The sequence below is a fragment of the Suillus subalutaceus genome, assembly GCF_016647625.1.
Source record: "Suillus subalutaceus strain FC151 chromosome Unknown DFJ58scaffold_52, whole genome shotgun sequence".
NCBI classification, from domain to species: Eukaryota; Fungi; Basidiomycota; class Agaricomycetes; order Boletales; family Suillaceae; genus Suillus; species Suillus subalutaceus.
In genome coordinates, this window is record NW_024540301.1 from 97566 (window position 1) to 123345 (window position 25780).

Below are 25780 nucleotides of genomic sequence, written 5' to 3' on the forward strand. Positions count from 1 at the left end.
GTTTTTTATCTGAGTATCGTTCTCGTCGTACCCATTGGAATCCAGATCACTGCCGTGCTCTAGCAGACTCCTGTGTTTTTTGACATTTGAACGTAGGAATGATCATAAGAGGCATAATAATAAAGTCATAGCGGACACTACGGTCGCGTGAGTCGCAACCCGCGGCGGGTTGCGACTCACACGATGAGATATCAATTGTTGCAGCCTTGGCGATCTCGAAGTGGCATTAATATTACTCCTCCATAGGGTGAGTGACTCGCTCATTGTATCATGTGTCCCTTAAGCGACGCTGTTGGTACCTTATACTTGTTATACCTTTTATGATTGAATATTGATGTCCGCTGGGCCACCCACCTGGTATTCAAGTAGCGATGCCAGTCGAAGAGTTGATCACGCAGGAATAATTATTTTTGTCGAACCATGATCTCGAGGAGTCCGTTAAACAGCACAAGGCGGCCTAGTGTAGGGGGCAGAACTGGCAAAATTCTAGGCCATGTAAACTATAAGTACGACATTCCCAACAATGACATCAATGTTGCCTCGCCCATCCGTCTGCGTCATCCCCGCCATTGTAATTAACCACTTCGAGCTCATCCAGAATAGCCTGTGGTATTATTCCTTGTTCGACCCGATCCAATTCGCCAAAATTCCCTCGAGTACGCCAATTTCATCCATTAATGCTTTGAACTTCTCCGAGTCGACCCTGGATTCGAGCACCTGGTGAGTTATCAGTGCCGCCGCAACGTTTGCATTTCCAAGTAGCCTATAACGATTTGAGCTGTTCTCAACTCGTTCTTCCAGGCGCTCGAAATTGTCGTTGATCATTGACGCGAGGGGCCGTTTTCCAGCATACCATCTTCCTTTAGGGTCGTCGGCTTTCATGTTCTATTGAATTCAAACTGTTGTCATCAGACAAATTACATCTCCGTGAGTCCCGGATACCCTGGAGTTCTGCCAGGTTTTGCCACCCATCCCTGAGTGTGAGTTCTGCACAACCAATTTGGCCAGACCGGTTGGCAAAACCTGGCAAAACTCCCGAGTTCTGCCAATAACACTAACATTAATATTGTCAAGGCCGCCAAGTCCAATGATCAGAAGATCCTCAGCCAAAAAGTACGCGTGACGTATGATATATACATGTCACATAGCACGTGCTGACAGTCACTTTGCACTCGTCACAAAGGAAGCGCGTTTTTGTTTGAGCCACCGTAATCATGGTGAATCATATTAATATCGTTGGTCTCTGCGCTTGACAGAGATCTCTTGTAACAACATGGCTCCGAAGTACCCTAAAATCTCAGGTACGTGCTCTCTCTTATTTGGCCAGGTTCACAAATGACATGATTGCAGGTTATGAGCTCATTCAACAAATCGGTGGAGGTAGCTTCTCGAGCGTGTTCAGAGCCGTCAATATAGAGAACCATCAAGTGGCAGCATGCAAGGTGAATATTTATCAAGGAGCAGACTACCGAGAAGGAACGCAAGGCTGTCGAAAAGGAGATGAAACTTCATAAGCTCCTCAAGCACAAGCATGTCCTGGAGTTTCTACATGCTGCCGTGGTAGAGCGCAAATATAAGGATTGCTATGTCCCTGGAATTTACATGCTACTAGAGCTTGCTGCAGGAGGAGACCTCTTCGATAAGATTGGTGCGCTTCGTTGACTGATCATGCATCCAATCATTAACCCATAACTCATCAGCGCCGAATGTTGGGATTGGAGAGGATGTAGCACACTACTATTTCGGCCAGTTGCTGGCAGGGATGGTGAGATACCAATACTGATCATCCACATTCAAGGAAGACGAAAGATTTCCGAATCACAGGACTTTATTCATCGCGAAGGAGTTTGCCACCGTGACCTGAAACCAGAAAATATCCTGCTTGATGTAGCTGGTACCCTCAAGATTTCAGACTTTGGACTCGCAGCAGTCTACAAACTCAAGGAAAGCGGCAAGACAAGACAATTGAACGAATTGTGTGGCAGCTTGCCGTATATGGCCCCAGAAGTGTGTCATTTACACATTCTCGGATTGTACTCACAATATGATTCCAGGTTCACTACGCGACACCGTATGAAGCAGAGCCCATTGATGTCTGGGGGATTGGTATCATTCTCTTCACACTCCTCGCGGGAAGTCCGTCAAATCCCCAATCATTTCCATAAACTATTCAAATTGACGTTCCTCCTAGATACCCCTTGGGATCAATCCACAGCACAGTCGTCAGAGTTCTGTCAGTACATCACGGGCGAGATATTCAACGAATCCCCTTGGGATCGTCTCAAACCAGAAGCCCTATGTAAGTGGGATCATCATGCGCTTATAGTGTTAATGCGCGCTGATATGCCCACCAGCACTTATCTGTGGCCTCCTAACTGTCGAACCAGAGAAGCGTATGACGCTCGCTGAAGTATTTGCTCACCCGTGGTGCATAAGACCAAGCCAAATTGCGAAGCAAGGTGCTGTCGCGCTTGCAGACCACTTGACTGAGTCTTTGAGGGCGAACGGTGATTTGAATTATGCGATGCCGGATATTGCGATCTCTGCGTACGTTCTCAGGATTATCATCACGAGGCTAACATTCACTTTCATATGCAGCGAAACTCGCAAAGACAAAGATGGGGATGAGATCATGCTCTCTGCAACTCATCAATCCCAATTCACCCAATCACTTCTATTATTCGTATGTCTCCCAAGGACACATTTTAGTTCCATTTTGAATCCGTTGTTTTCTTCAGTCACAAACACAGTCGGGTCGCAGATATACACCTAACCTTACTCGCTTCTATACTTCTCTTGGGCCAGGGATCATGATGCAACTCATAAAGGAATCCTTGACCGCTCTCGGTGTCAAACACAAAGACGGACCTACCGGTGAGGATGAACGAGGGGAGATCCTTCGGTTGCGCGTAGGCGGGTATGACAAGCGGAATATCGCATTCAAAGGCTGGGTCGAGCTCGAGAACTTCCGCTACGCTGAAACTGACGGAAGCTTCTGCTTGATGACCCGAGACGTTGTAGGTTTCGTTTCATTCTCCGTTTCTGAATGCAAGCTCATGGAGCCACAGGGAAATCCTATCTCGTGGCGCCAGTTGTGGAAATCACTAATTTTGTCACCAGTTGTGGATCCTCATGTACTCCGCAAATGACCACATTAGCACTATGACACTCGAACACTGTTGTGTTAGCCTATATGTTGTTTGAACTCGTGTTATTTGGATATCTCCGCGAGCTTCTCTTTTACTGCCTTGTACACGATCTGATTGAACGCTTCTTACAGTATGCCATACACTGCTATACCAAGAGACAATCTGTTTACTCGAAATTCGAAGTGATTCGCTTTCCTAGAATCCTATTGCAATTCAATTGATTCAAGCCTTTGCACTGTGGACGCTGAAACCCGTCTTGATCGTGCACTCCTTTCCACCCTCAACGTCTATGTCGATGGATTTTCAACCACAAAATTCTAGACAATTTGCCGGGCGATTTTCGTAAGTATCGCAACTGACACACTTCACTGACGAGGCCATGTATGTAGAATCTTATTCCAGTTCAGACAGCCTGGAAGAAGCTGGGCAGACTCCATTGAACGCACCAGAAAACACACTCAACTACCTTGCAATGTTAACCTATCTAAATTTTGTAGAAATGGGATTGGTCAGAAACGCGGGTGTGCGCGTCGTCGCGTTGCATTGTCGCTTCCTCAAAGTCCAACCTCTCGCGGCCTCAATACATTCGAAAGTCACTGCATCGCCGCATTCCATACAAACCGTTCATTATGGACAGTGAATCGAAGACAGTCTCATCTGTGACCCGCATGTGCAACTACATTCAATGAATGTTAAGGTTTGACGCTAGCGTAAACCGTGCTCGACCTCCGGACTGATCCTTCGCTCACGGTCGATTGTGCACAACGCTGTCGAGAGTGAGAACGCGAAGAGACACTGTCTGTTTGCAGAGACGAAACTAATATAGTATTTCCTGAGTTGCTACTGTAAACACGATATATTGTCGTAGAGCCGACCGAAGGGGAGTCCTTGTACATTGTATAACGATGGATCTAGAATATGGAGGATTGATGACAATGGTATATGTGAGTGTAGGATAAGATGGCGAGTTAAAGTTTTGGTGCATGATTAACACGTTCTGGCGCGTACTTTGCCTGCGGCGCATCTCGTTAGCGAAGGCTATGAGAAGTGCTTGAAAAATTACCATCTCGTTCTCCTTCTTGACATAGCCACACTTTTGGTAGAAGGCTATGGGACATTAGTAGTCAGTATAAGCGAACTTGAAAGTCTATGGTGGGAAACAACTCACGAATGTTGGTGTCACTACAGTTCAAGATGGTCTTATAACAGCCGCTGCTCTCACTGATATGTGTGAGGGCCTGGATGATACGGAGGCCGAGCTTCTTGCCCTGTTGGCTTTTGTCGACGGCGATATCTTCAATGTGACCGACGCTGCCGAGACCGCGGAGGAACTTGCGCTCAATGAAGACGGTGCCTACTCCGACGATCTTGTCGCTCGCCTTGTCAAGGATGACAATGGAGAAGTATGCGCTGGGAGTTGCGCGCATGGCGTGGAACTGGTTGACCCACGCTACCTCGCCGAGGTCATTGACGATGGATAAAACAGAAAGGACATCGAGATGTCCGCGTTTGTAGTCTGTTGATGCAAGTGGACGTATCTATGTTCTTTTTAATGTGAAAGCAATGTGAGAGAGCCGATGTTCAATTTACCTGGAGATCAGAGGGAAGCTGTGCTGAAACTTCAAGTGAAATGAGCTCTTGAGGGAACATAAGGTCTAGAGATGCGGGATCTGCGCGTGTCGTGGACATGGTGTCGATCATTGAGATAGTAGTGAAGATGAGTTAAAGACAATATTCAACCGAGCGCATCAATGCTATGTACGTCGCGACACGCCAAACATAGCCACAGAAGCGCGTAGTAACAAGTGCTACTTAATTAGGGCGCTAGCCGCAAACGCTCGTGGACGTCAATTTGGAGCCTGGAAAACTTGTACTAAATGCAAGTAGCATTGGACCTTGTTACATTAAAAGTAAAATGTCTTTATCAGTATAGTACAGTCCAGCACCTCAACCACTCGAGGACAACTGCCTCGCTTTGGACATACTATTCCCCCACGACAACGAAATAATTGACCCCAACTAGCTTCAGCCCATACCTGTTAGCAAACTCCGCTGAATTCCAGTTCTTTCTATTCGCAGGCTCATTCTTGCGTTCCGGGGCATCGGCAGGGATTGAGAAGTCCGCATTGGGCTCCTGGTATAACAATATTACTGGGGCAGCTATAATTAACACATAAGGCAATTATAACAAATTTTATCTCACCGTAACGATGCTTGCCAGTTCCAGGGGGAGGGGTGGGAGGATAATAGGGCGTCACAGCGGGTTTGGTAAGCTGTGCAGCAAGATCATCCGTCTCAACGGCTGACGTCGGAGGGGCTTTCACACCAGTGACCTATACATGAATTCAATTAAAATGTCTGTGATCTATGAAGGTACTAACCACCCAGTGCCGCCACTCTCTGAATTTCGGGTTTTCCCTGGATGGTGCGTCTGGGTCTGTCATGACGAGCGTATAGGTGGGTTCACCAGTCACATCTAGCACCGGAGTGAACAAAATGGTTGGTTCATCAGCAGTGTCTGTTTTTGTGAGCGTATTCCCCAGAAGAGCCTCTTGGCTAGTGGGGAAGGACACGACGAGCAGAGCCTTAGGATGGAAAGGAGGGCCGACAGGGATAACGTCTGGAATGATACCATTGTCCTTGAGATCTTCTCTGACAGCATTGAGTGGATCGAGCATCATTGCGGGCTCAAGTTGAGGGTTTCGACAATGACGGGCTAAGGGAAAGATCAAAACTGAAGTCGTCATTGGAGAAAGGGGGGTTATGTAATATTCCTTCCAGGGACGATCTGGGCCTTCAAGCTTGCCGTCAATAAAGCTTGCATTCTGGTGAGCCTGTAAAATAGAGTGGAAAACTGTGCTACCGAACATTGAACGGTGCCCGTAACACTACGTGACTGTATCATTCGCACGTCGAATTCAAGAACTGCAACAAGCTCTGCCTATTCGCGTCCATCTCGAGATCTCTGGCATCCTTATGAACTTTCAACTTGATCTGAGACAATTCTATCAGATAGTCAGAGGCCCATCTAGACAGAGAAAACTGACCTTCTTGCCTGTCAGAACACTACGCCTTTCATCCTTGTCCTTCGCATCATCCCTGTCCTTGTGCTTCCTGTGCTTCTTGTCTCGGTCTTTCTCTCTGTGCTTTGACTTGGACTTGCGAATATCGCGACTGTTTGAAGGAGAGCGAGACCGGTGGCTTGGCGATGTTCCACGCAACCTATGTCGACCACTGCCACCACGCTCCTCAGTTGACGTCGATACAACAGAGTTTGTCGAAGGTGAAGGAGATCGGCGTCGATGTTCAGCGGTCTACAGTGCATTTATGTACACATCTTCAGAGGTCAAAGGCAACTCAGCCAAAAAAAATAGGGGGATAACGTACGACGTTGCGGCTTGTGATTCGCCCACGACTCTCGGAAGACTCGTGGTATTTGTCTCGGTCCTGCAGCAGTGTTAAAACAATATTGGAATAAAATAGTAAGTGTCTCACATGACGATTATCCTTTCCTCTGTCTCTCGTATCATCATGATACTTGTGACTGCGTGAGCGGTGTGGACTCCGGGATCTTGAACGTTTAGTGTGACGAGACCTTCTGTCCTCTTTATCGTCATGGTGGCTATGTCTTTCAGGCGACTTTGAACGACTCCATCCTCTATCTCCCCCTGTTCGGCGAATGCATATCATGACATGTTATAAATGCGAGCGTAAGTGAATGTGTTGTCGCCCCATTACCAGCACAGCCGACATAGTGCGTGGTAATCAACATTGACACAGAAAGTCAGTCAAGAATCTCTAAGGAGTAACGGAGGTCATTTACCACTTCGTCTATGATAATCTCTTGAGTGGTGCTCTCTCCGTTCACCGTGTCTTCTCTCGCTCATGAGGGTTGTTGCGGAAAGGTGACCGTGGAATCGTGATTCAAATTCAAATTAGGTTGTTTGGCATTACTGCACCGGACCAAACAACAGAAAATGGCGTATATATTATGATGGACAGGTCAGACAATATATATATGTAGGTAAAACGAATGAGCAGTATCAGCTCAAACTGACGACCCTAGCGCCGTAGAGTGGCCAGAAGGAGGATGAGGTTAGGTTACTTGGCAGGTGGTTTTCGTCAAGTAATTGACCCGAAAATCGCCCCAGACCTTGGATGCGCTACCTTCTCAACCACCTCCGAACCTTCTTGACAAGATTGCGCATGGTACCGTATCACTAGGCTGCCCCTATTCCGTCACTGCGACGCGTGCTAAATTAAGCTCGACCTGGCCCGCGCAAGAGCAATACCGGAGAGGTACAACCCGTACCTGTGTCCTGTTCGCCTTCACTTCACACTTCGACCTCCCTTCTATTTCTTCCACATATCTCGTCCCCGCCCACGTGTATATGCTGAGGATTCATATTTCATTCTGTATTTCTACGCCCACGTGCACTCGTTCGTTCGCCATTATGCGTGATAATGCATGCTTACGCGCTCCTTCGTTCTTCTCTTTGGGCGGCTACTGTCGCTCTCGCTCATGCCATGAAACGCGCAGTTCACACTTCCCATTTTTCATTTTCTTGATCTCATCACTATTGGTCTCTGCCGCCTGCGTCTCCTTGGGATGGGCTTTTTTACGGATGGACTAAATTATCCCTTCAACGAACGGGAGATTTCTCTCCGATTCTCCCTCTCCCAACCGGCTATTCGCTCCTCAGGCTCATCGACGATCTTGGTATATCTATTTACCAGTGCATCCATCCTATCCCGTCATTATTTGCTTGTGAACCACCAAAGTGGAGTCATCACACATTCATTAACTCTGCATTCAAACACATACCATCACCGCCCTTTCGTCATCGCTTTCGTTCCTACTGCCTCCGTTCCTGTCTACATCACTTGATCGTTCTTTCTTTGTACACCGACCCCCTCCCCTTCAGTACAACCGCCTCTTTCCCCCCTTCTTTTAACTTGCCACTTTCCTTGTACGACTGCCCTCGTCGCTACACACATCGATCGTGTTTTATGGCAGGGATTTGGGTACGATGCATAACTGTACTTTTGGTTGTATTTGTACTAATCAGCGTGTACATGAATGTGAATTTTGTTCGTGTCGTAATTGACAATGCCTACCACGCTCGAGGTCGACTTGGGCGCCATTCGAACCTGTGTTGGATCAATAATCCAAATGGTGTCTGGTAGGTTGCCGAAATCACGAACAGTTTTCCGATCTTTTACTGCGTAGGAACATTCCGCGCGAGTCACTGCTTTGAGATTTTAATAACAACTTCTTTTCCACTTTGATCTCATCGGTATATCGCTGGATTTTCTACTTGAATTCATGCTGAAAGCCTGGGAGTCGGGACACTTCGATCAATCAGATATGGTCAATTGATCTTTCAAATCGCAGTACCTACGCCTCCCGCCCCCACTAGGGACTCTTCAGACCACCCTCATCAGACGCTTTTGGCAATGCTTAAGCCTGTGCTAGTCTTAGTGTGGACAATGGACATTCCGAAACATTGCAACCGTGATCAGCCCTAGTAACTTCGGCACTGGATGACGGTATATCAAGCACGAATGCAATCGTTATACATCCACCAAGTTCCCCCACTCACTCACTCCCATCCTCTAATAATATGACCCTAGTCTCGAACGATCCCAGTTGGTGGCCACTCATCGATGCAAATTTTATTTCCGGCTATTTCGCAGGTCCGTCGAGAGCCAGCCACATGATGACCGTAGACTTAATTAACCTGGCCTGCGATTTCACAGTTGTTGGCTGTGTTGGGGCAATGTACGATTTGGGTGAGTAAAACTGAGTATGAAAGATCCGTTGATATCCTTAAAGTATTTCCAGCAATTACGTTCGGACAAGAGGTAGGTCGATCCATTACTGGGGCAGCCAACCCCCTTAGAATTGTGTTATAGGTCGAACTGATCTGGGTGAGCGGACTCCCACATCAAAAAAATGACGTGAAAATACAACTTGTTCACGGCAGAGGCAACGTTGGTCCGTGACGACCTTTCTTTATCTCAGTGTATGTACCTTATGTTTCAATATCTACGCTTAGCAAGTCCAAGTTTTGTTGACTTCAAAATATCCTAGGTGCGCTATGCTGGAATAGGATATGCTGTGTACGTTTGGAAGCTTAATCTATTGATGTTGCGCTCATTACCCATCTCTCACAATCAGAATCAACATGTTGTGTATGTCTCCTCGCATTGACTCTGTTTCTTTCTTGTGACGGGCAGCATACAGTGAATGTTCCAACAATTTCGACAACAGATGCAGTAAGTGTTCCGCACTGATGCTTTCCGCCAAAACAACTGAACTACTATGCAGGGGTGAGTGAGATTCTCGAACAACTCGCTGGTTCAATATAACAATTGCCACAGCTGTGAGTCTGTTTCAAGCATATGGTCCTCCGAGGCTGATAAGTAGTAATGTTGCTGGATTTGTCAGGCCTTATCATGTACAACGCACTTGATTGGATGACTGAGGTTGTAAATGTAATACTGGGCGGTGAGTTATACACCTCCGTGATATTGACTTGACTGAAACATCATGCAAGTATTCATGATTGCTCGGTTACATGCCATGTATCAGCGATCGAGAAAGGTGCTGATGTTTCTCGTTGCCATTTTTCTGGCCATTAGAATCGCCAACGCAGTGATGGTCGCAATAACGATGATGCAGATTTCAGCGGGTAAGCTTTGATTGTGTATGAAAGACCCAACTGCACCATACTCACTGACAAATATCAGAGAAAACCGTTCTCTCGGGCACCTATCAGTGCCAGATTGACCATGCGAAATATGTCCTACTTCTGGATTCCATCACTTGGATACTTGCCACTGTATGGGAGGTCCTTGCACTGTGTCTCGCAGTTTGGGTTGTTGTAAAGCACTTCTGTGAACTGCGACAACACTCATCAAGAGGTATTATTGGGGACTGTTTCACGGTGTTGATGAAAACTCACGTGTTACTTTGCGAGGTGAGCTCATAATGTGAATGTGGTTCTCTTGTTTTTTTTACTAAAGTTCTGCGCGTGCAAGCTTCGTCGCAGTTTCTTGTTTTGAAATTAGTTATTTGTCTCCAACGCTCTCCGTGGTACGCCGATCTGTCATCGACCTCTGCATACGGTCATGATTCATCATTTCACAGGACGTACCTTACCTGGAAACTCGGATTTATGCTGGTTTCGTTCAAATCTTTCAATTTGTGCAGATGTTTGTATTGGGTCCACGCCTCATCCTTTGCATGCGAGAATATCACGCTAAGCTCGTGGCCAACTCCGATACAGTAACTGCCATGACTTCAATTGCTTTCCAGGATCGCGTTCATGTGTCGACCACTGGTAGTGTGTAGCACGGGGGATGTTTGGTATGATTTACACTCGTCGGGTATTGGTCTGCAGAGTGCGGGAGAATTCGTTTGTATTTATTTCAAGTTTCGTTGTGGTATTTAAATATTTTCAAGGACTCCCCTTCGGTCGGCTGCAGGGAAATTGTAAATAAGAGACAGAGAAACCGCCATCACAGCAACACAGCATGACACCAACCCTATACGCTGGCAGAACAGGATAGTCTAGACAAACCGAGAGCAAAAAAAAGTGCAGCACACCCGTTCGAGCGGCAGTACGGAGGTATGTCCGTTACATCAGTTGTAGATTCACTTCTGGGTCACCTTGCCTAACCTTTAGGCAGCTGAATAGGGGACAGGTTCCTTCGGAAATCGTCGAGTATTAGACTGCCAACGGAATGCAATACAACTGGGTGGAAGGATTGACTGCCTAGATGTAATCGGCTGTCACCCTCGAGAGATTAACATAGAGTACTTACCAGTAATGCGCACACAAACCAGTTCCAACATAGTGTCACCTGAAGCCGGTTAACCTGCGCATCACCGTATCTCAATTGGGCTGATGTTACAAAACTACACAGTAGAACGGACACCGATGTTGATTAGCGTACACGAGAGACGGTATCAGCGGCCCCAAGTAAATTTACAGCAACGGTATTACTCTCTTGAATACGTTTCAGGCGCTCATAAAGCACTTGTACCTCGCGGGCCGTAGTATCAATCAGTTGCTGCTCTGTGGGAGGTATCGATGTTGCGCTCTGAGACTCAGGGGCGGGTGACATGGGGTATGCGCCTACTCCAGTTTGTCGAAGGAATTCAGCAAGTGTGCGATTTGCCTGCATAAGTGCGGCCAGCTCGGCTGGAAATTGAAAGCGTAAAGTCACAATTATAAAATAATTTGAAGCGTACTTGCCTGTTGTATGTGCAGGACTATTTCCTGCTTGGTATGCGTTTTGTCTAACAATAATTAAACGTTGTATAAGTATGAGGGGAGTAGAGACTTACATGCCGTGCAAGCAGTTACGTGCTAGTGATTGAATTCTTGCGACATGGTCAAGCGCTATTTGCACGTTCTGCTTTAGCATTTCCGGTGAATTTGGATCAGTCACGGTGTGGATGGAATCGTGCAGCGACGATTGTGACATATAGACGGAAGCATTTGTAAAGCTAGACTGCGGAATAGATGACATGGACAGGGTGGAGGACTGACTGGAATTATTCATCCCGTTACCTGATGATTCTGATCAATTGGGTTCAACGTAGACGTAGATCATATATTTCACAAGCTGATGGTTGTTTGGACTTGTTATTCCCGCTATGTACACACCCGTAAATATCATATTAACGCGCTTGGAAATTCAAAAACCATAATTTTCAAATACTCAACCAGTACTAGTATGATTTGGTGCTAGCATTTTAAGTCTTCCTACCTCCCCGAATTTAACGTCTCTGAATGTCCGTTCTCTGTCCGCCGACCACATATCTTCCACCGATCGCCAAGATCGCAAGTTTCTCCGTCACCCAGCTTCTCGATGCCTTGACTTATTTACAATCACTTTACCATCCAGAAGTCCGTGGCTCACGTCGCAAACGTGTGCAGGCGCCTGTATTTAATGGAGAGCAAAATTCACGCCTTCGTCATGAAGATGATAACGAACTCCAAGTTATCCGATCTGACGCATTCGAGCGCTCATATTCCATTCGGTGGCTTACCGCTCTTATCGCCCAGCTTGAAGTCTGGCAAGACTTGTCGCATTCTGGAGAAGCCTCATTGGATGATCTTGGGAAACCAGAGCCCACTTTTACTCACGCGGAGATGATCGTCCAACAAGCCGCGTCGCTACTCGCGATTTGTGCCGGGGTCGCTGCTGCTGGAATGATCACTCGTAACTTTATTTTCGGTTCTATAGATGGGCAGAGGCGAGTGGAAGCTCAGCTCACGGACATTCCGCTGGACAATGATGACTACAGAAGTGTGGGAGCACAGACATGGGGCGGGGCATGTGTCTTGGCGGAAATGATCGTGGAAGACCCTGAGCGATTTGGACTGGATTTTTCCCCTGATGACCCTAAATCACGCAGGCTCAACGTCCTCGAGCTTGGAGCAGGAACGGGGTTGGTTAGCTTAGCGATTATGAAATTACTGGATACGTTGCCATCTTTCAATCATCGCGAGGTCTCCGTGGTCGCGACCGATTTCCACCCTTCTGTGTTAGCCAACCTCAAATCAAACATTAACGCGAATGTTCCCTCCACGCACAATCAAATTACCTCGACCCATTTCATTACCACTCATTTCCTCGACTGGTCATCGTTATCTACTGCTCCTCCACCGAATTGTCTTTCGTACCCATTCGATGTGGTCTTTGGTGCAGATATCATTTACGAAGCCCAACATGCGGTCTGGATCAGGGACTGTTTGAAAGCCCACTTGCGGCGTCCTTTTGATAGTACCATATCTCCCGCCGCTTTTCATCTTGTGATACCACTTCGCCCAACACACACATTCGAGTCAAGCACGGTTGAGTCCGTATTCCTCAAGGCATCCGACGTTGATCCGAACGATGATGCTGTTCTCGTCATACTCTCGAAAGAATCTATCACATGTGATGCGCATGGTGATGCTCATGGCGATTATACGCGAGGACAGGGTCTTGGTGAAGACGTGGAGTACCTTTATTACAGAATTGGCTGGTCTAATGCACGATTGTAGAGTCATAGAGTTTAGATCACGGTCATATATTAGAATCTAGATCACGTAGAATTTGCGTAGAGTTAGTTGCATTGTAACGTGATGTAAACTTACAATCGCCTTGGGAAATTTGCAACATGGGGCCCTGGTATCATAAGGAGTATCGAGCAAATCTGATGCCAAATGCATCGTGCCCCGGGTAGTCAGCTCTGATGCGATCACAGTGGTGGCCTAGCTACAATTGATCATGATGCAGTTGTCACACCTGAACATCATGATGCATGTTTCATCACCAGCCTGTACTTCCATTATGATGATCTTAGTCTAAGAATCTTACGTGCACATTTTACATAAATCCCCGTCCGAGTCCGACCCACGGTATCCGTAGTATATCTAGCACGAAAATCATTAAGTTCGTTATACGTCCACCAAGACCCCACTCACTGGCTTACACCGTCCCTCGTCAATATGACCCTAGTCTCAAATGATCCCAGTTGGTGGCCGACAATCGATTCGTATCGTTTCTATAGCTATTTTGCTGGTGCGTGGACAGCCAGTCAGATGATGTCTGTGATGTTTCGATCTAACCTTGATCTACGGTTTCACAGTTGCCGCCTCTGCTGCGGTGGTATACGATTGGAGTAAGCAAAATAGTGTTCAAGGACTACTGATATTCTGATGATATTTCCAGTACTGACACTCCCACAAGAGGTAGGTTGATCCATTACCGGAGTAATCATCTCGCTAAGAATGGTATTAAGATAGAGATGGTCTGGGTGAGTAGAGTCCCATATCAGAAGAACAGCGGGTAATTCAGGGCAGAGGCAACGCTGGTCCATCATGACTGTTCTATACCTCGGTGTGCGTAGCTTATGTTACAAGCGCGGTTGATAAGTTGTGCTGACTCCAAAACATCCTAGGTACGTTACATGGCGATACCGTATGCTGTGTACGTGTATAGAACCAAGATGATGATACTGCGCTAATGAGCTATCTCTCTCAATCAGTATATTCTCTCTGAGTATGTCTCAAATGCAGTGTGCTGGTGTCTTCTGACCAGCAGCATACAGTAAGCCTCCCGACAGTCTCGCTAACAGATGCAGTGAGTATTCTGCGCCTATATCTCACATTCCCATCCAATTAACTGCATCTATACGTAGGGGTGAGTGAGATCATGAACTAGCATATTGGTCGAATTTAGTACTTCGACAAATTTTGGAACAACTGCAACAGGTGTAAGTTTGTTCAAAGTGTTTAATCCCACGAGGGCGATCACCAATCGGCTATTTGAATTTCAGGCAATATTTTGTGCTCCGCACTAAGTTGGACGACTGTAGTCGTGACTGCCATGCTGGGCGGTGAGCTACCCAGTTGCAATATGCCAATGCTAGCGGTATTGACTTGATTGAATCAGCCGTCATGATTGGTCGGTTATATGCAATGTATCACGGATCAAGATACATGCTTATGTTTCTCGTTGCAATCGTTCTGGCCATCAATATCGCCTGTGCAGTAATTACTTCAAAAACTAACAGCATGACTTTAAGGGGTAAGCCTTCATTATGCATGAAACACTTGACATGCTCATTGGACGAATACCAGAGGAGCTCATTCTCTCCGGCACCTACCAATGCACTGCCAATGTCGAGGGAAATATCGAAATTCTGTTTGCAATGACTTGGATACTCACCACTGCGTGGGAGGTCCTCGCACTGTGTCTTTCACTATGGATGGCTGTTAAACACTTCCGTGACTTGCGACAACTCCGACGATCAATCACCGAGGACTGTTTCACGGTGTTGGTAAAATCTCATGTGGTTTACTTTGCAAGGTGAGCTCGCAATGTGAATGCAGTTATATTTGCCAGCTGAAGTTCTGCACGTGCTAGTTTTGCTGCCATTTCTTGCCTCCAACTTGGTTTTCTCTCTCCAGTGATTTCGGTGCGCCTGTTTGTCACTGCATGCGACAACTACTCACCATTTCTATAGAACTCAGATTCCGTAGGAGCTGATCTATATGATAGCCTCGTCGAAATTTTGTTGTTGATGCAGATGTTTGTGGTAGGGCCACGCCTCGTCCTTAGCGTTCGAGAATATCACGCTAAGCTCGTGGCCGACTCCGACACAGCAACCTGCATGACTTCAATTGCTTTCCAGGAGCGTGTATATGTGTCAACCAGCAGTAGTGTGTAGGACAGGAAAAACTTGTCGGGTGCTCCGCAGGGACCATAACAATCATAGATTTATCTCATTCGACGGTGTAGATGGTTGTAACTTACGCGCAGGCTCTTCTAATTAAGAATACTGCTGACCAGACACATCTCAAACGGCATTGGCGATTCAGATAAGATCCGAACAATACAGCACAAATGTCATAGGCACCTCGACAACCAAGTAGAAAAGTCAGAGAGACGTACGTAACCGTCACGTCACGTAAGTGTTTCACGAATCACAGACGATGTCTTTCAGACACAGCGCGAGGACCTCCTATATACAGTGATGATCGATCATCGATGAGAGTTCAAATCACTCCGATCAGAAACCCGGCGGATATTTCCCTCACAATCACAAGCGCACATGTGGGTGCCAGAAAGTACCTGCTCCACTGGGAATTCGTGTAATAAGCCTTAATTCCAAAAGTAATACTCACCCCCTTAAATAATCCTATTGTAGTGGTGCTTCAAGGGACGTAGCATACTCGTCACTTGAGAACGAAGCCCGAATAGCCGATCCGACCATAGCACTCGCGACGGCCTTCAACTCTTCACCAGTCCAGGATTTCCCGCCAACATTAACTTGAAGAACGCGTACATTGGGGAGCGAGTGCATTCAGAAAGGAAGGCGCCGAGTCTCGTTGTGGGCGGCAAGAACTACATTGACGACGATCTGTGATAGACAAGGATTGGATGTTCAAGTTGGTGTGGTAAGTGGTTCTGGATTTTGTGGAACTCTGTCACGGAGAATCCCGCAAATTTTTAACGAGGACTCGGAGAGGTTCAAGTTGTACATGTGCGACTATGCGGTAGGGTACGGACGATAAGTCAACCCGCTGTTATTAACCTGTGTTAAAAAGCAAGCAGCTGCGTAGGGTTATTTACAAGCATGTTATTAACATGTTATTAACAGTCACGTGACCAAAAAATGACGATTTTCGCTGTAGCTACTACCAAAATTTTCCGCCCCACTCAGTGTCCTTGTCCTCTAGGTCAGCATCATCCTCAGTAGCATCACCACCCAGGCCGTTGATAGGACTTTCCTTGCATTCATCAGACAATGCTTTGGTGACAATTGGTGCATGAAGGTTTGCATCTACTTCGATGTCGAAGGCTGAATCCTGCGCTGGTTCGGCTGCTAGCTTCTCATCGAGCCATGTGTCCTTTTCGTCTTCGAGAATTTCTTCCTCCTCATCTGTGCCCACAGATAGATAGCTGCCAGTGGGCTCGTGGCTTTGATGAGCAGCTGGTTCTTTGGGCCCTGTTGAAATGATGGAGTCGAGATTGCCAAATGAAATGTTTGGGTGCCGTCTTTCGACCATTTTCTAAGAGACGTGAGTCGTCAATTCAGGCCACTGAATAGGACACTGACCTTTGGATCATACATATGCCATTGTCGAATCTGAGTCATGTCCACCAGTGTCCGGACATGTTGACGGTTCCTGGCCGCTGTATTCATCCTCGTGAATACTGACATTGTTCGTTCCTCGGGTATAGATGAGGGCTTGATTGAATAAAGTTTTTCTGCAATACACTGGAGATAAAGCCTGAGTTACGAGTAGTCAGGATGGGCTGAAACTCACCACAAGTATGCAACCTTCAGGTATCTTCGTTAAGTGAGTCCAGTATGAGAGGATGCCCTGACCAGCATCCACCATCACATCGAAAGGGTACTATCCTTTTACATAGCACTCAAACTGGCGCACAAAAGCTTCATGAACATCAGCAGCCGTTTTTCCTTTGAGAGTGGGGTTGTGCTGGGATTTGAACTAGGGTAACAGGTAGCCGGTGGCATGAAGCTGCGTGTTTCAACAGACGTTTCCGGTTGGCAGGGGCAGCTAAACTGTATCTGCAGTTCTCCCCGAGACATCAATACCGTCACTTTTTTGGCTTGCTGAGCTCATGACACTGCCTTTTCACCTTTTCAAGCACGTTAGTACGTGGTCAGCCAACTGTTTTACTGTCACAACCCTTATAACGAATTAACGCAGGGGCAGAGACTAGGACTCAAACAAAGGTATCACGACAAGAAGATAGAGGATAGCAGGTACGTCTTAGGATTGCTAGCAATAAGCTAATACAAAAGAGGTTTGAACTAAAGAACTACTGACTACAATGAGCTACCTATATACATATATTGAAACGGAGACTGAATCTGAGTATGAACTAACTAACCAATCATTAAATAGAAAAGGGAATCGTACGATGATCTAAATATAACTACACCTATGATGTCATGAAACGTGTGACAGCTGTGCAAGGGTTCTCGAAGGTTCTAGAGTCACGTGACTTGATCGCTTGTGAAAGGAAGTCGAAATCAGGGATGTCGGAGATAAAGGTAGTGGGCGCTAATGGAATAGAGAAGTTCGGATATGTAAAGGATGAGTTCGGGTTAGGGTTTGTGAAGGTTATAGGTACAGACGCTGACTGAGCGCTAATGACAGGCGCTTGTAATGGGCGCTTAATGGGTGTCTTACAAGTGTTCAAGAAAGAATAGTGATTTGTATTTGGAATTCGTGACATTTACCATTGGTATTTTTCCGCTTCTTCAGCTCAATATCTACTAATTGCCCCCTGAACTGAGGTTCTGCGGTGTCGGAATCATCATCAAGCATGTCCGCCTTTATTTTTGGGTAAGTAAACTCGACTGAAGATCAAGTTGATTGGCAACTCACATGACTTCGCTTCTTCTTGAGCTTGAATATCGGTGCAACGGACTCGTGGGGTAGTATAGTAGGCAGAACAGACACCACAGATGCAGACACTGGCGGTGATGGTATAGTAGATGAAAGTGGTGTAATGGACGCGGATGCAGATGTTGGTGGTAGTGATGGCAATTGTGACGACATGACATGATGCTCGATGATGGCATTTCCGTAATGCAAACGCGCAATATCTGTGTCGGAAGATGATAATAGAGGGAACTTCGTTGGTTGGATGAAATGAGCGAGGGCATTGACAGCTAAGACACCGCAGGAGTGCGTATCCTCCTGGCAGGAAATCTGTAAGTCGTCCCATGTCAAGGGAGTTGGTGAATGGTGTGAGAGCCACCAATCAATGGCTGCCTTCAGGTTATTTGGAATAGCTGCGCCAAATGAGTCTCCATAGAGGACTTTCTGGTCCTCCACATTGATCAGAACTGCAGTCCAATGGTTCTTGTGGATATGGCAAGGGATACCAAGGCTTTTGTAGTGTCCCTTGAACAACTGCTCGGCGGCACTGCAAAAAGGTTTTGCCTCCCGCGAGGTCAAATAATCTTTCTTGGCACGCTCGTCATGTGCGAGTAATAGTAACGGCACAAAATATGCAGTTTCAAAGGTATGCTTCGATGCTACATCCTTATCTCCATATACAATGTCCAACATCATATTCAGATTTGTATCAGTCAGCCATTTCTGCGATGCGAAATCTGCAAGGTCATGAATGGGTGACCAGTCACAGAAACCTTTCGTGGAGCCTGACCAAGATAACCTGCTCAAGGCAAGATGGAAGGTAGAGGCCACTGGATTGGATTGGCGTTTGGTAAGGAAGGCTTCTGCCTGTCGCCATTTGTTTTGGATGTCAAGGAGAGTATACGCTTGGCGCCAAAACGTCAGAATCCAGAATGGAAAAGATTGATTGATGTCGGCATGAGCATATACAATAGACCGGCTACCATCTAATCTTGCACGTTGCACCCCTTCTAGGAGCTGGTGCAGAACTGCAAGCTGGGGAAGCGGCTGCGTGCGGAGATAATCGAGATATGAGGTGTCCTCAGGCGGGGGGTCAGTGTCAAAGTATTCGCGCAATGGTGGAGCGGTCGTAATTGAAGCTGACGGGAGTGGGAATTCAAGGAATGACGAGACAGACAGATTCTGATCTGGGAGAATAATTGATTGCACTGATACAGGAATAATAAGAATAGCATCATCTGAGGCTTTCGTGTCAACCATTTTGAGTGCTCAACTGGTGCAAGACTCGGAGGGAGGGGAAACCAGTTTGCGAGACACTCGAGTCCCATGCCAGACCATAGCTTGCTTCTCTGCAAGATTTGCATTGTAAACGTCGAAGTCAATGATCTGCAAGGAACGACAGAAGGTCAGAGGGCGACTCACCAAGACTATGGGGGTCAATAGACTTATTAACACTGTGTCAAGCCCCCCATGGTCGTGTGCCTGTTATTAACACGTTAGTAACATGTTATTAACACGCCTTTATTAGCAGTGTTATTAACAACTGACTTTTCGTCCGTACCCTACTATGCGGCAGTATTATGAATCTTACACTCAAGTGTTCAGCTTATTGATCATGCGCTGTACGTAGTACTTCTACTTCAACACAATATTGGCTTTACATACCTGCTTTATATATAATAATATGTATGAAACGGTATGATCCGATCCTCCGCATTGGGCTTACTCCCTGGCTGATGCACGCCGCAGCCCATATGTACTAATTGGTCACCTGTGACTAGACGGTCATGCCGCATCATGACCGGGATCGGCTGTCCTTCTTTTTGTGCGACTGTCCCTCTCGAGTTCGACCAGAATGGCTATGCATACCCCAGTGCATCAACTTCGTCAACAGGCCTTGTGCCTTTGGCGCTAACGAGATGTGTTCAGTAAAACAGCACAAAAAGAGCAGCAAATTCACTGCTGCGAACTTATCGCCAGACACCAACAATCTATATTGAAAATAAGTTTACCAAAATAGCAGAACGAAGATCAGTGATGGAGGCAATGACGCTCTTCCTTGATGGCCGACGGAAAGTTCGAGGGAGAACGGCCTCATGGCTGTGTCCAGTGGGACAATCAAGTGCTATAAAAAGGCGAGTATACGCACAGTTTCTACAAGTCCACCTCAAAGGTGCTCAATACTATCGAGCCAGAATGGCGGAAGAAGCAACGGAAGAGGCAACCCAGCCCATCATTCCTCACACCACACCTGTTCAGGTGTTTGAAGGTCATGAAGATGTCATATATGCAGTCGCAGTCTTCCCTGATAGACGGCGTATGGTGACGGGATCCTACGACAAGACGCTTCGCCTGTGGGACTTGAAGCAAGGCATTGTTTTGAAGAAAATGGAAGGGCATCTGAAGGGGGTGCGGGCATTGGCGGTATCAGGAGACGGGCAGGTAATAGCAAGCGGTGATATGAGCGGAAAACTCATTGCCTGGGACGGAGACACCGGTGAACGTCTCACCAAAGCCATTAAAGCCCACTCCAATGTTGCTTTCTCGCTAGACTTCTCGCCAGATGGCACTGTACTGGCGAGTGGTTCATGGGACAAAACGACGAAACTGTGGAACACAGAGACTTGGGAACTGCAAGGAGACCCCATCTCATGTCGTGATTGGGTCAGATGCATACGATATTCACCTTCAGGCGAATATCTTGCCATCGCGACAGAGAAGAGCATCCAAATATGGGATCCAGACACGAGGGATCGCATTGCAAATATGGAGGTTCACAGTAGTTTAGTACTCAACATGTCACTCGCGTGGACGCCCGATGGACGACTTCTCTCAGGGTCTAACTGGGCCAATCCCATCATACATGAGACATCGATCTGGAACAAGGTTGGTGATCCCTGGGAAGGGCATACTCGCAGTATCAACGCCATCGCCGTTGACTTTACTGGCACTCTCGTCGCATCTGCATCCGACGACCATCATGTTCGCCTCTGGCGACTCTCGGATCAACGAACCATCGCCATATTCGAGCACTCTGGCTGGGCGGGCTGTATTACCTTTTCCGCGGATGGCAAGGAAATCCTTAGTGCAGGTTACGATAAGACGATCTCAAAGTGGGCAATACCCGAGGACGTTTTGCCTTATACCAAGGTATGTTCCCACTCTTCATTCTTTTCAGGTGATCTGAACAATGCTGCATCTGATATACGCAGATCTACCTTATAAACAGGGCAGTTCGTAATGCAACACTTATCCATGCAGAAACGGTGTGGTGGTATCTATGATGTCGTTAGTCATTCCTCATGCTGGTCCTACGTAGGTTATCAAACTCAGCCCTTCGTCTTATCGTGGATACCGCTTGAAGCATGCATCGCTTCATGGCGCACAACGCTATCATGAAGCCATCACGGCCTTCGAAACCATGCTCTCCAAGTTAGAACGTGCTTCTGACACGAAAATACGACGTAAGCCGTAAATGATGCATGCGTCATATACTTGACGTCTTTTTCCAGAACTGCGCCAGCATTATCTCAGTTCGTCCGAAGCAGAGTGTGCCATTCGGCAGGTCATTCGCGCTCAACTCGACAATTCGCCACTTCGTGTACTCGAGACCACCACCGGACTCTTGTGCAATCAAGAGGCGCAGATAAGCGACTTCAAAACGAGCAAAGAGTACAAGGAACTTTTGTCGCTCGCGATGAAGCATTCAGATATCCGAATGAAGCGTATCCAAGAAGTGGTAGCAGTATACTTTGGTTGTGTCATGCTGTCACATAGGTGGGAAGAAAAGGAGCCCCTCCTACACGACATCCAGGGCAAGGTCATATACGAATGGAATCCAGTTGGCGGCATGCTGAAGTTGAAGTCGTTTTGCAGTATCGCTTGTGATGCGGGGTATCGTTGGGCATGGAGTGATACATGTTGCATCGACAAGAGCAACAACGTTGAGCTCCAAGAATCGCTCAACTCCATGTTTATCTGGTACCGTCACTCAGCACTTACAATTGTCTATCTTTCGGATGTTCCACCTTCGTCGAAGCCTGGTGCCCTGGCAAAGAGTGAGTGGATCAGGCGAGGATGGACGGTTGGAGAATTCCTAGCTCCCAAAGTCATTCGCTTTTATCAAAAGGATTGGTCCCTATATCTCAACGATCAGTCTCTCAACCACAAGGAGTCCGTCGCGATCATGCAGGAGCTGGGAGACGCCACGGGCATAGATCAACGGGCATTGGTCTCCTTCAATCCAGGAATGAGAGGCGCCCGAGAGAAACTTAAATGGGCCTCGACACGTATCACCACATTGCAGGAGGACATCGCATACTCATTGTTTGGCATCTTCGGCGTGCATTTACCTGTCATCTATGGCGAGAAGAAGCACAATGCGCTCGGACGGCTCTTGCAGGAGATTGTGGCTCGGTCGGGGGACATCACTGCGCTAGATTGGGTCGGAAAACCATCCGAGTTCAATAGTTGTCTGCCAGCCGACATCACTTCATACAAAGCTCTGTCACACATGCTCCCATCTTTATCCGAAGATGAAATGCAGACATCGGTGTCATTCCTGCGACATGCGGTGACCATCGATTTGGCTTCCGAATTTTATACCTTGCTTGACAATCTGAGCGCCCCTCGTTTCGCAAACTGCAGGTTGCATCTACCCTGCATCGCATTCCCTGTCAGGTCAGTCAAATGGATGCGTGGACATGGCCCCGACAAGATATCTTTCACATATGTGGTCAAGGCAGACGGTCTTAGTGACCTGCGGATCACCACAGAAGACAAGCCAGCCCAGTTCTCACGAACGATACCCGCTCATCAGACATTGTTGCTCGTCCGTCCGTGGAGTCGTCATGTTCTCGAGCTGCATGACTCTGCAAACGACGAGCAGAGCGTAGCAAATTGGTCCACGGTCGATTCTTCGTTATACCATTTACCCAGCGCGTCTCGCGATCGAGCGTCGCGGTTTCTTCGCATTGGACAGCCTTTGGGCTCGTTTTTCGATGCGTTTCGCGGTTTCTCTGGAGAAACCGAGTCAGCCGATTCGGAGACTCACTCGCGAGCATTGCGGTTGATTGTTCGCCTTGAACAACCTTTCAGCGCATTTTTACTAGCACAGCAGCCCGGTGGAGAATACAAGAGAATTGCGTCAGATCAACACATCATCGCACAAGTCAAAGACATGGCTTCTGTTCGTAGCATGATGGACATCAGGACACTAGAGATATTATAGGGATGAAAAACAAATAACTTTGATGAGCACTTTGACGTACCTGTATGATATGATTAACGGCATATAGTACTTATCTAGATTACGATACTCATGATGCAGCGCAATTTGCTTGTTTCAGCTCGGGTTTCATGATCAGGAATTGAAACAGTCACGATTCATATACTTGATTACTCGTCAGAGTATTGCACAGGAAACTACAAAAGAATGTAATGAAGTTGAACCATTACGCATTAGCCTCGTATCCTGTGCATCTAACGGGGCAATAACGAACATAGACTCAGACTCGGAGTACACGCACCACAGACGACGCAAATAAATTTGTATAGCAACCTCAAAATGAGACTGCATCGAAATGACGACTTCACAAAGAAACAGCCTCATTACAGCTGCGTGTTGTATGTGAGACTTAACTGCAAAGCACTATAAAAGTACCAGGTATTGGTACGTACCTTACTAGTGCTACTGTATTTGGTGTGGGTGCTCTCTGTTGTGCTATAGAGGCTACATGGCACTATGTATTCTCGCAGGGTGCAAATGGTGGTCGAGCTTTTTCCTGATGCCAACGCTATTGGGCCATGAAGCCATCGCGGCCTTCGAAACCATGCTCTCAAAGTTAGAACATGCTTCTGACACGCAGATACAACGTAAGCCGTGAATGATGCATGCGTCATATGCTTGACATCTTTCTCCAGAAGTTGCGGCAGTGATGCGGCAAAATACCTGAGCCCGAAGAGCGCAACTCTTCGCATCCGAGTTACGTGGACACATTATCTTATATCTCCTTTTCATTCTCTTTCGTTATCTCACCTTGTGCTCAGACTTCACGATCCCCTTCCTTCACCGAGTATTTTCACCTCGCCATATGCTCCTTATGCTCGTTCCGGCCTAGTCAAGTATTCGAAGACATGTATATACTGCCCCTGTACACTCATACCTACAGCGAATCCTACACTCAGATCCCCGCTCCAAGAACGACCGAAAGCCTCACAGAAAGTCCTCAGACCTAGTCCTATCTCTCTTCGTGTTACCTACTAACACGTCTCATTTCTATCTCGTTTCGTTCGCAATTCCCTGCCGAACTCATACCCAGCCTTACACTGCTGCGGGAAATCCGACGCCCGGAAAACTCTTTGATCTTTTCATGAGTCACGTAAGGCTGCTTAATGAATTCGATGGGGATTGATGAATCACGAGTGATGAGGGATGAGTGAGGGGGGGATGAATTCATTGAAGATACATAAGGTAAGAGCAGGCTTTATATCTAAGTGAGTGGTGGTACAAGTAGTCAGCGGAGTAGTGCTTCGAACCGGTACAAGGTGAAGCCCATAACCAGTAGTACAAAAGGAATTCCGTAGCCAGCGCAATGGCTTTCCTTACAGTCATAACTGTTACGCTGACGGCGGCTGGTATAAATAAGGGGTCACTGGACGAAATATCACTCAGTCTTCATCACGTCTCAAAGTCTTTCTATCAATCCAAATGGCTCCAATCGGCTCTCTCTGGGGTGTTCCTCTTCTACGTCGAACCAAATGTGTAAGTTCCGTTTCTTGTGCAGAGTTCCATTGACTAGACACGATATTAATGCAGATATTGAGCGCTGCTGCTATCGCAGGCCTCGAAGTCGATCTGAAGCCTTTCGAGTTTGGCGTCACCAACAAGTCACCTGAATTTGTTGACAAATTCCCATTTGCCAAGATTCCTACCTTTGAGGGCGAGGATGGATTCGTTCTTCTAGAGGGTGTGTCTATTGCACGTTATGGTCAGTGTTGTGCTACGCAGCCTATAAGTTTTCTTACCGCGCACCGTTACACGATTAGTTGCATCTCTGGCTCCTGAGTCTGGGCTTCTTGGAAACAGCATCAAAGAGGCTGCGCTAGTTGACCAGTGGATCCACTTCGCGGAGCACGAGATCAGCGGATACACCGACTTAGTATGGCAGTTGGTAAAGCGCTTCTTCCCAGAGAAAGCCTACAGTGAAAGCGTCAGTTGTCTTTTATATGTACAGCGGAACTCAATTTCAATGACTCACACCGGCACTTTGCTTACAGATCCACAAAGCTGTATTCGAACGCCAAGAGCGCTCACTCAAGTTCCTCGAACAGAACCTCAACCTTCGCGAGTTCCTCGTCACTGACAAGATTACACTTGCGGATATCGTTTTAACTAGTGTCATCCAACGTGCTGCTCGGGTGACCCTCGGCGTTGCTGAACGAGCACTCTATCCGAATGTCTTTGCACACTACGCGAGGGTGGCAGGTGACCCTCGCATTAAGGATATCTTCGGGGCCGCGGACTTTATTGAAGTGCCCCTAGCACCTAAGAAAGACGAGTAGACTATGTGAGGAAGAGGGGGGAGTACTTTTGGGGATGGGATGTCATACTATACCTTGCTCGAACCTTCCGTCAATTGAGCTGTTGTACCATGAGTCTGTAAACAGATTGTTTGTAATGTTCCAAAGCTCTAGTCAAGAACG

General features: G+C 47.0%; 8 protein-coding genes across 8 annotated transcripts; 3 read left to right on the forward strand and 5 right to left on the reverse strand.

The window, feature by feature from the left end:
• Positions 1-1196: 1196 nt before the first annotated feature.
• Positions 1197-3510, forward strand: DFJ58DRAFT_906181 (kinase-like domain-containing protein). Its single transcript, XM_041394997.1, has 10 exons — positions 1197-1301; positions 1351-1442; positions 1465-1648; positions 1701-1765; positions 1825-2007; positions 2055-2136; positions 2192-2299; positions 2355-2683; positions 2739-3017; positions 3069-3510. The coding sequence occupies exons 1-10, from the start codon at positions 1274-1276 to the stop codon at positions 3147-3149; spliced, it is 1431 nt and encodes a 476-aa protein (XP_041243979.1). The 5' UTR covers positions 1197-1273; the 3' UTR covers positions 3150-3510.
• Positions 3511-4095: 585 nt separating this feature from the next.
• Positions 4096-4894, reverse strand: DFJ58DRAFT_787934 (acyl-CoA N-acyltransferase). The gene is made up of 4 exons (XM_041390131.1): positions 4740-4894; positions 4318-4687; positions 4213-4256; positions 4096-4162 (listed from the first exon to the last, which is right to left on the reverse strand). The coding sequence occupies exons 1-4, from the start codon at positions 4836-4838 to the stop codon at positions 4118-4120; spliced, it is 558 nt and encodes a 185-aa protein (XP_041243980.1). The 5' UTR covers positions 4839-4894; the 3' UTR covers positions 4096-4117.
• Positions 4895-5133: 239 nt separating this feature from the next.
• DFJ58DRAFT_660405 (phosphatidylethanolamine-binding protein) lies at positions 5134-5830 on the reverse strand (the record flags this gene model as incomplete). The annotated part of the gene is made up of 3 exons (XM_041382152.1): positions 5134-5300; positions 5353-5482; positions 5531-5830. 3 exons carry the CDS (start codon positions 5828-5830, stop codon positions 5134-5136), a joined length of 597 nt encoding a protein of 198 aa, XP_041243981.1.
• Positions 5831-10854: 5024 nt separating this feature from the next.
• Positions 10855-11750, reverse strand: DFJ58DRAFT_787951 (uncharacterized protein). The gene is made up of 3 exons (XM_041390132.1): positions 11506-11750; positions 11414-11457; positions 10855-11359 (listed from the first exon to the last, which is right to left on the reverse strand). Exons 1-3 carry the CDS (start codon positions 11721-11723, stop codon positions 11103-11105), a joined length of 519 nt encoding a protein of 172 aa, XP_041243982.1. The 5' UTR covers positions 11724-11750; the 3' UTR covers positions 10855-11102.
• A 124-nt stretch (positions 11751-11874) lies between these two features.
• On the forward strand, positions 11875-13347 carry DFJ58DRAFT_703207 (uncharacterized protein). The gene has a single exon (XM_041383652.1). The coding sequence runs from the start codon at positions 11954-11956 to the stop codon at positions 13211-13213; it is 1260 nt and encodes a 419-aa protein (XP_041243983.1). The 5' UTR covers positions 11875-11953; the 3' UTR covers positions 13214-13347.
• A 3007-nt stretch (positions 13348-16354) lies between these two features.
• On the reverse strand, positions 16355-17064 carry DFJ58DRAFT_745692 (uncharacterized protein; the record flags this gene model as incomplete). Its single annotated transcript, XM_041387409.1, has 3 exons — positions 16355-16729; positions 16777-16939; positions 16992-17064. Coding segments are annotated over 3 exons (611 nt in total), but the record flags the coding sequence as incomplete, so codon positions are not given.
• Positions 17065-17630: 566 nt separating this feature from the next.
• DFJ58DRAFT_841367 (uncharacterized protein) lies at positions 17631-19336 on the reverse strand (the record flags this gene model as incomplete). The annotated part of the gene is made up of 3 exons (XM_041392703.1): positions 17631-17752; positions 17932-18025; positions 18080-19336. The coding sequence occupies 3 exons, from the start codon at positions 19334-19336 to the stop codon at positions 17631-17633; spliced, it is 1473 nt and encodes a 490-aa protein (XP_041243985.1).
• A 5449-nt stretch (positions 19337-24785) lies between these two features.
• Positions 24786-25639, forward strand: DFJ58DRAFT_660414 (glutathione S-transferase C-terminal-like protein; the record flags this gene model as incomplete). Its single annotated transcript, XM_041382153.1, has 4 exons — positions 24786-24839; positions 24894-25065; positions 25124-25287; positions 25355-25639. 4 exons carry the CDS (start codon positions 24786-24788, stop codon positions 25637-25639), a joined length of 675 nt encoding a protein of 224 aa, XP_041243986.1.
• Positions 25640-25780: the final 141 nt, after the last annotated feature.

Bases quoted from the DNA above. Each gene is read 5' to 3' on its own strand.
- DFJ58DRAFT_906181 (XM_041394997.1), top strand. From the start codon at position 1,274: ATGGCTCCGAAGTACCCTAAAATCTCAG. The intron at 1,649-1,700 runs GTGCGCTTCGTT...ATAACTCATCAG, and splicing joins AGACCTCTTCGATAAGATTG to CGCCGAATGTTGGGATTGGA. The intron at 3,018-3,068 runs GTAGGTTTCGTT...ATGGAGCCACAG, and splicing joins GCTTGATGACCCGAGACGTT to GGAAATCCTATCTCGTGGCG.
- DFJ58DRAFT_787934 (XM_041390131.1), bottom strand. From the start codon at position 4,838: ATGTCCACGACACGCGCAGATCCCGCATCTCTAGACCTTATGTTCCCT. The intron at 4,688-4,739 runs GTAAATTGAACA...AAAAGAACATAG, and splicing joins AGCTTCCCTCTGATCTCCAG to ATACGTCCACTTGCATCAAC. The intron at 4,257-4,317 runs GTGAGTTGTTTC...AATGTCCCATAG, and splicing joins CTGTAGTGACACCAACATTC to CCTTCTACCAAAAGTGTGGC.
- DFJ58DRAFT_787951 (XM_041390132.1), bottom strand. From the start codon at position 11,723: ATGAATAATTCCAGTCAGTCCTCCACCCTGTCCATGTCATCTATTCCG. The intron at 11,458-11,505 runs GTAAGTCTCTAC...AATTATTGTTAG, and splicing joins CGTAACTGCTTGCACGGCAT to ACAAAACGCATACCAAGCAG. The intron at 11,360-11,413 runs GCAAGTACGCTT...TTCAATTTCCAG, and splicing joins TAGTCCTGCACATACAACAG to CCGAGCTGGCCGCACTTATG.
- DFJ58DRAFT_703207 (XM_041383652.1), top strand. From the start codon at position 11,954: ATGTCCGTTCTCTGTCCGCCGACCACATATCTTCCACCGATCGCCAAG.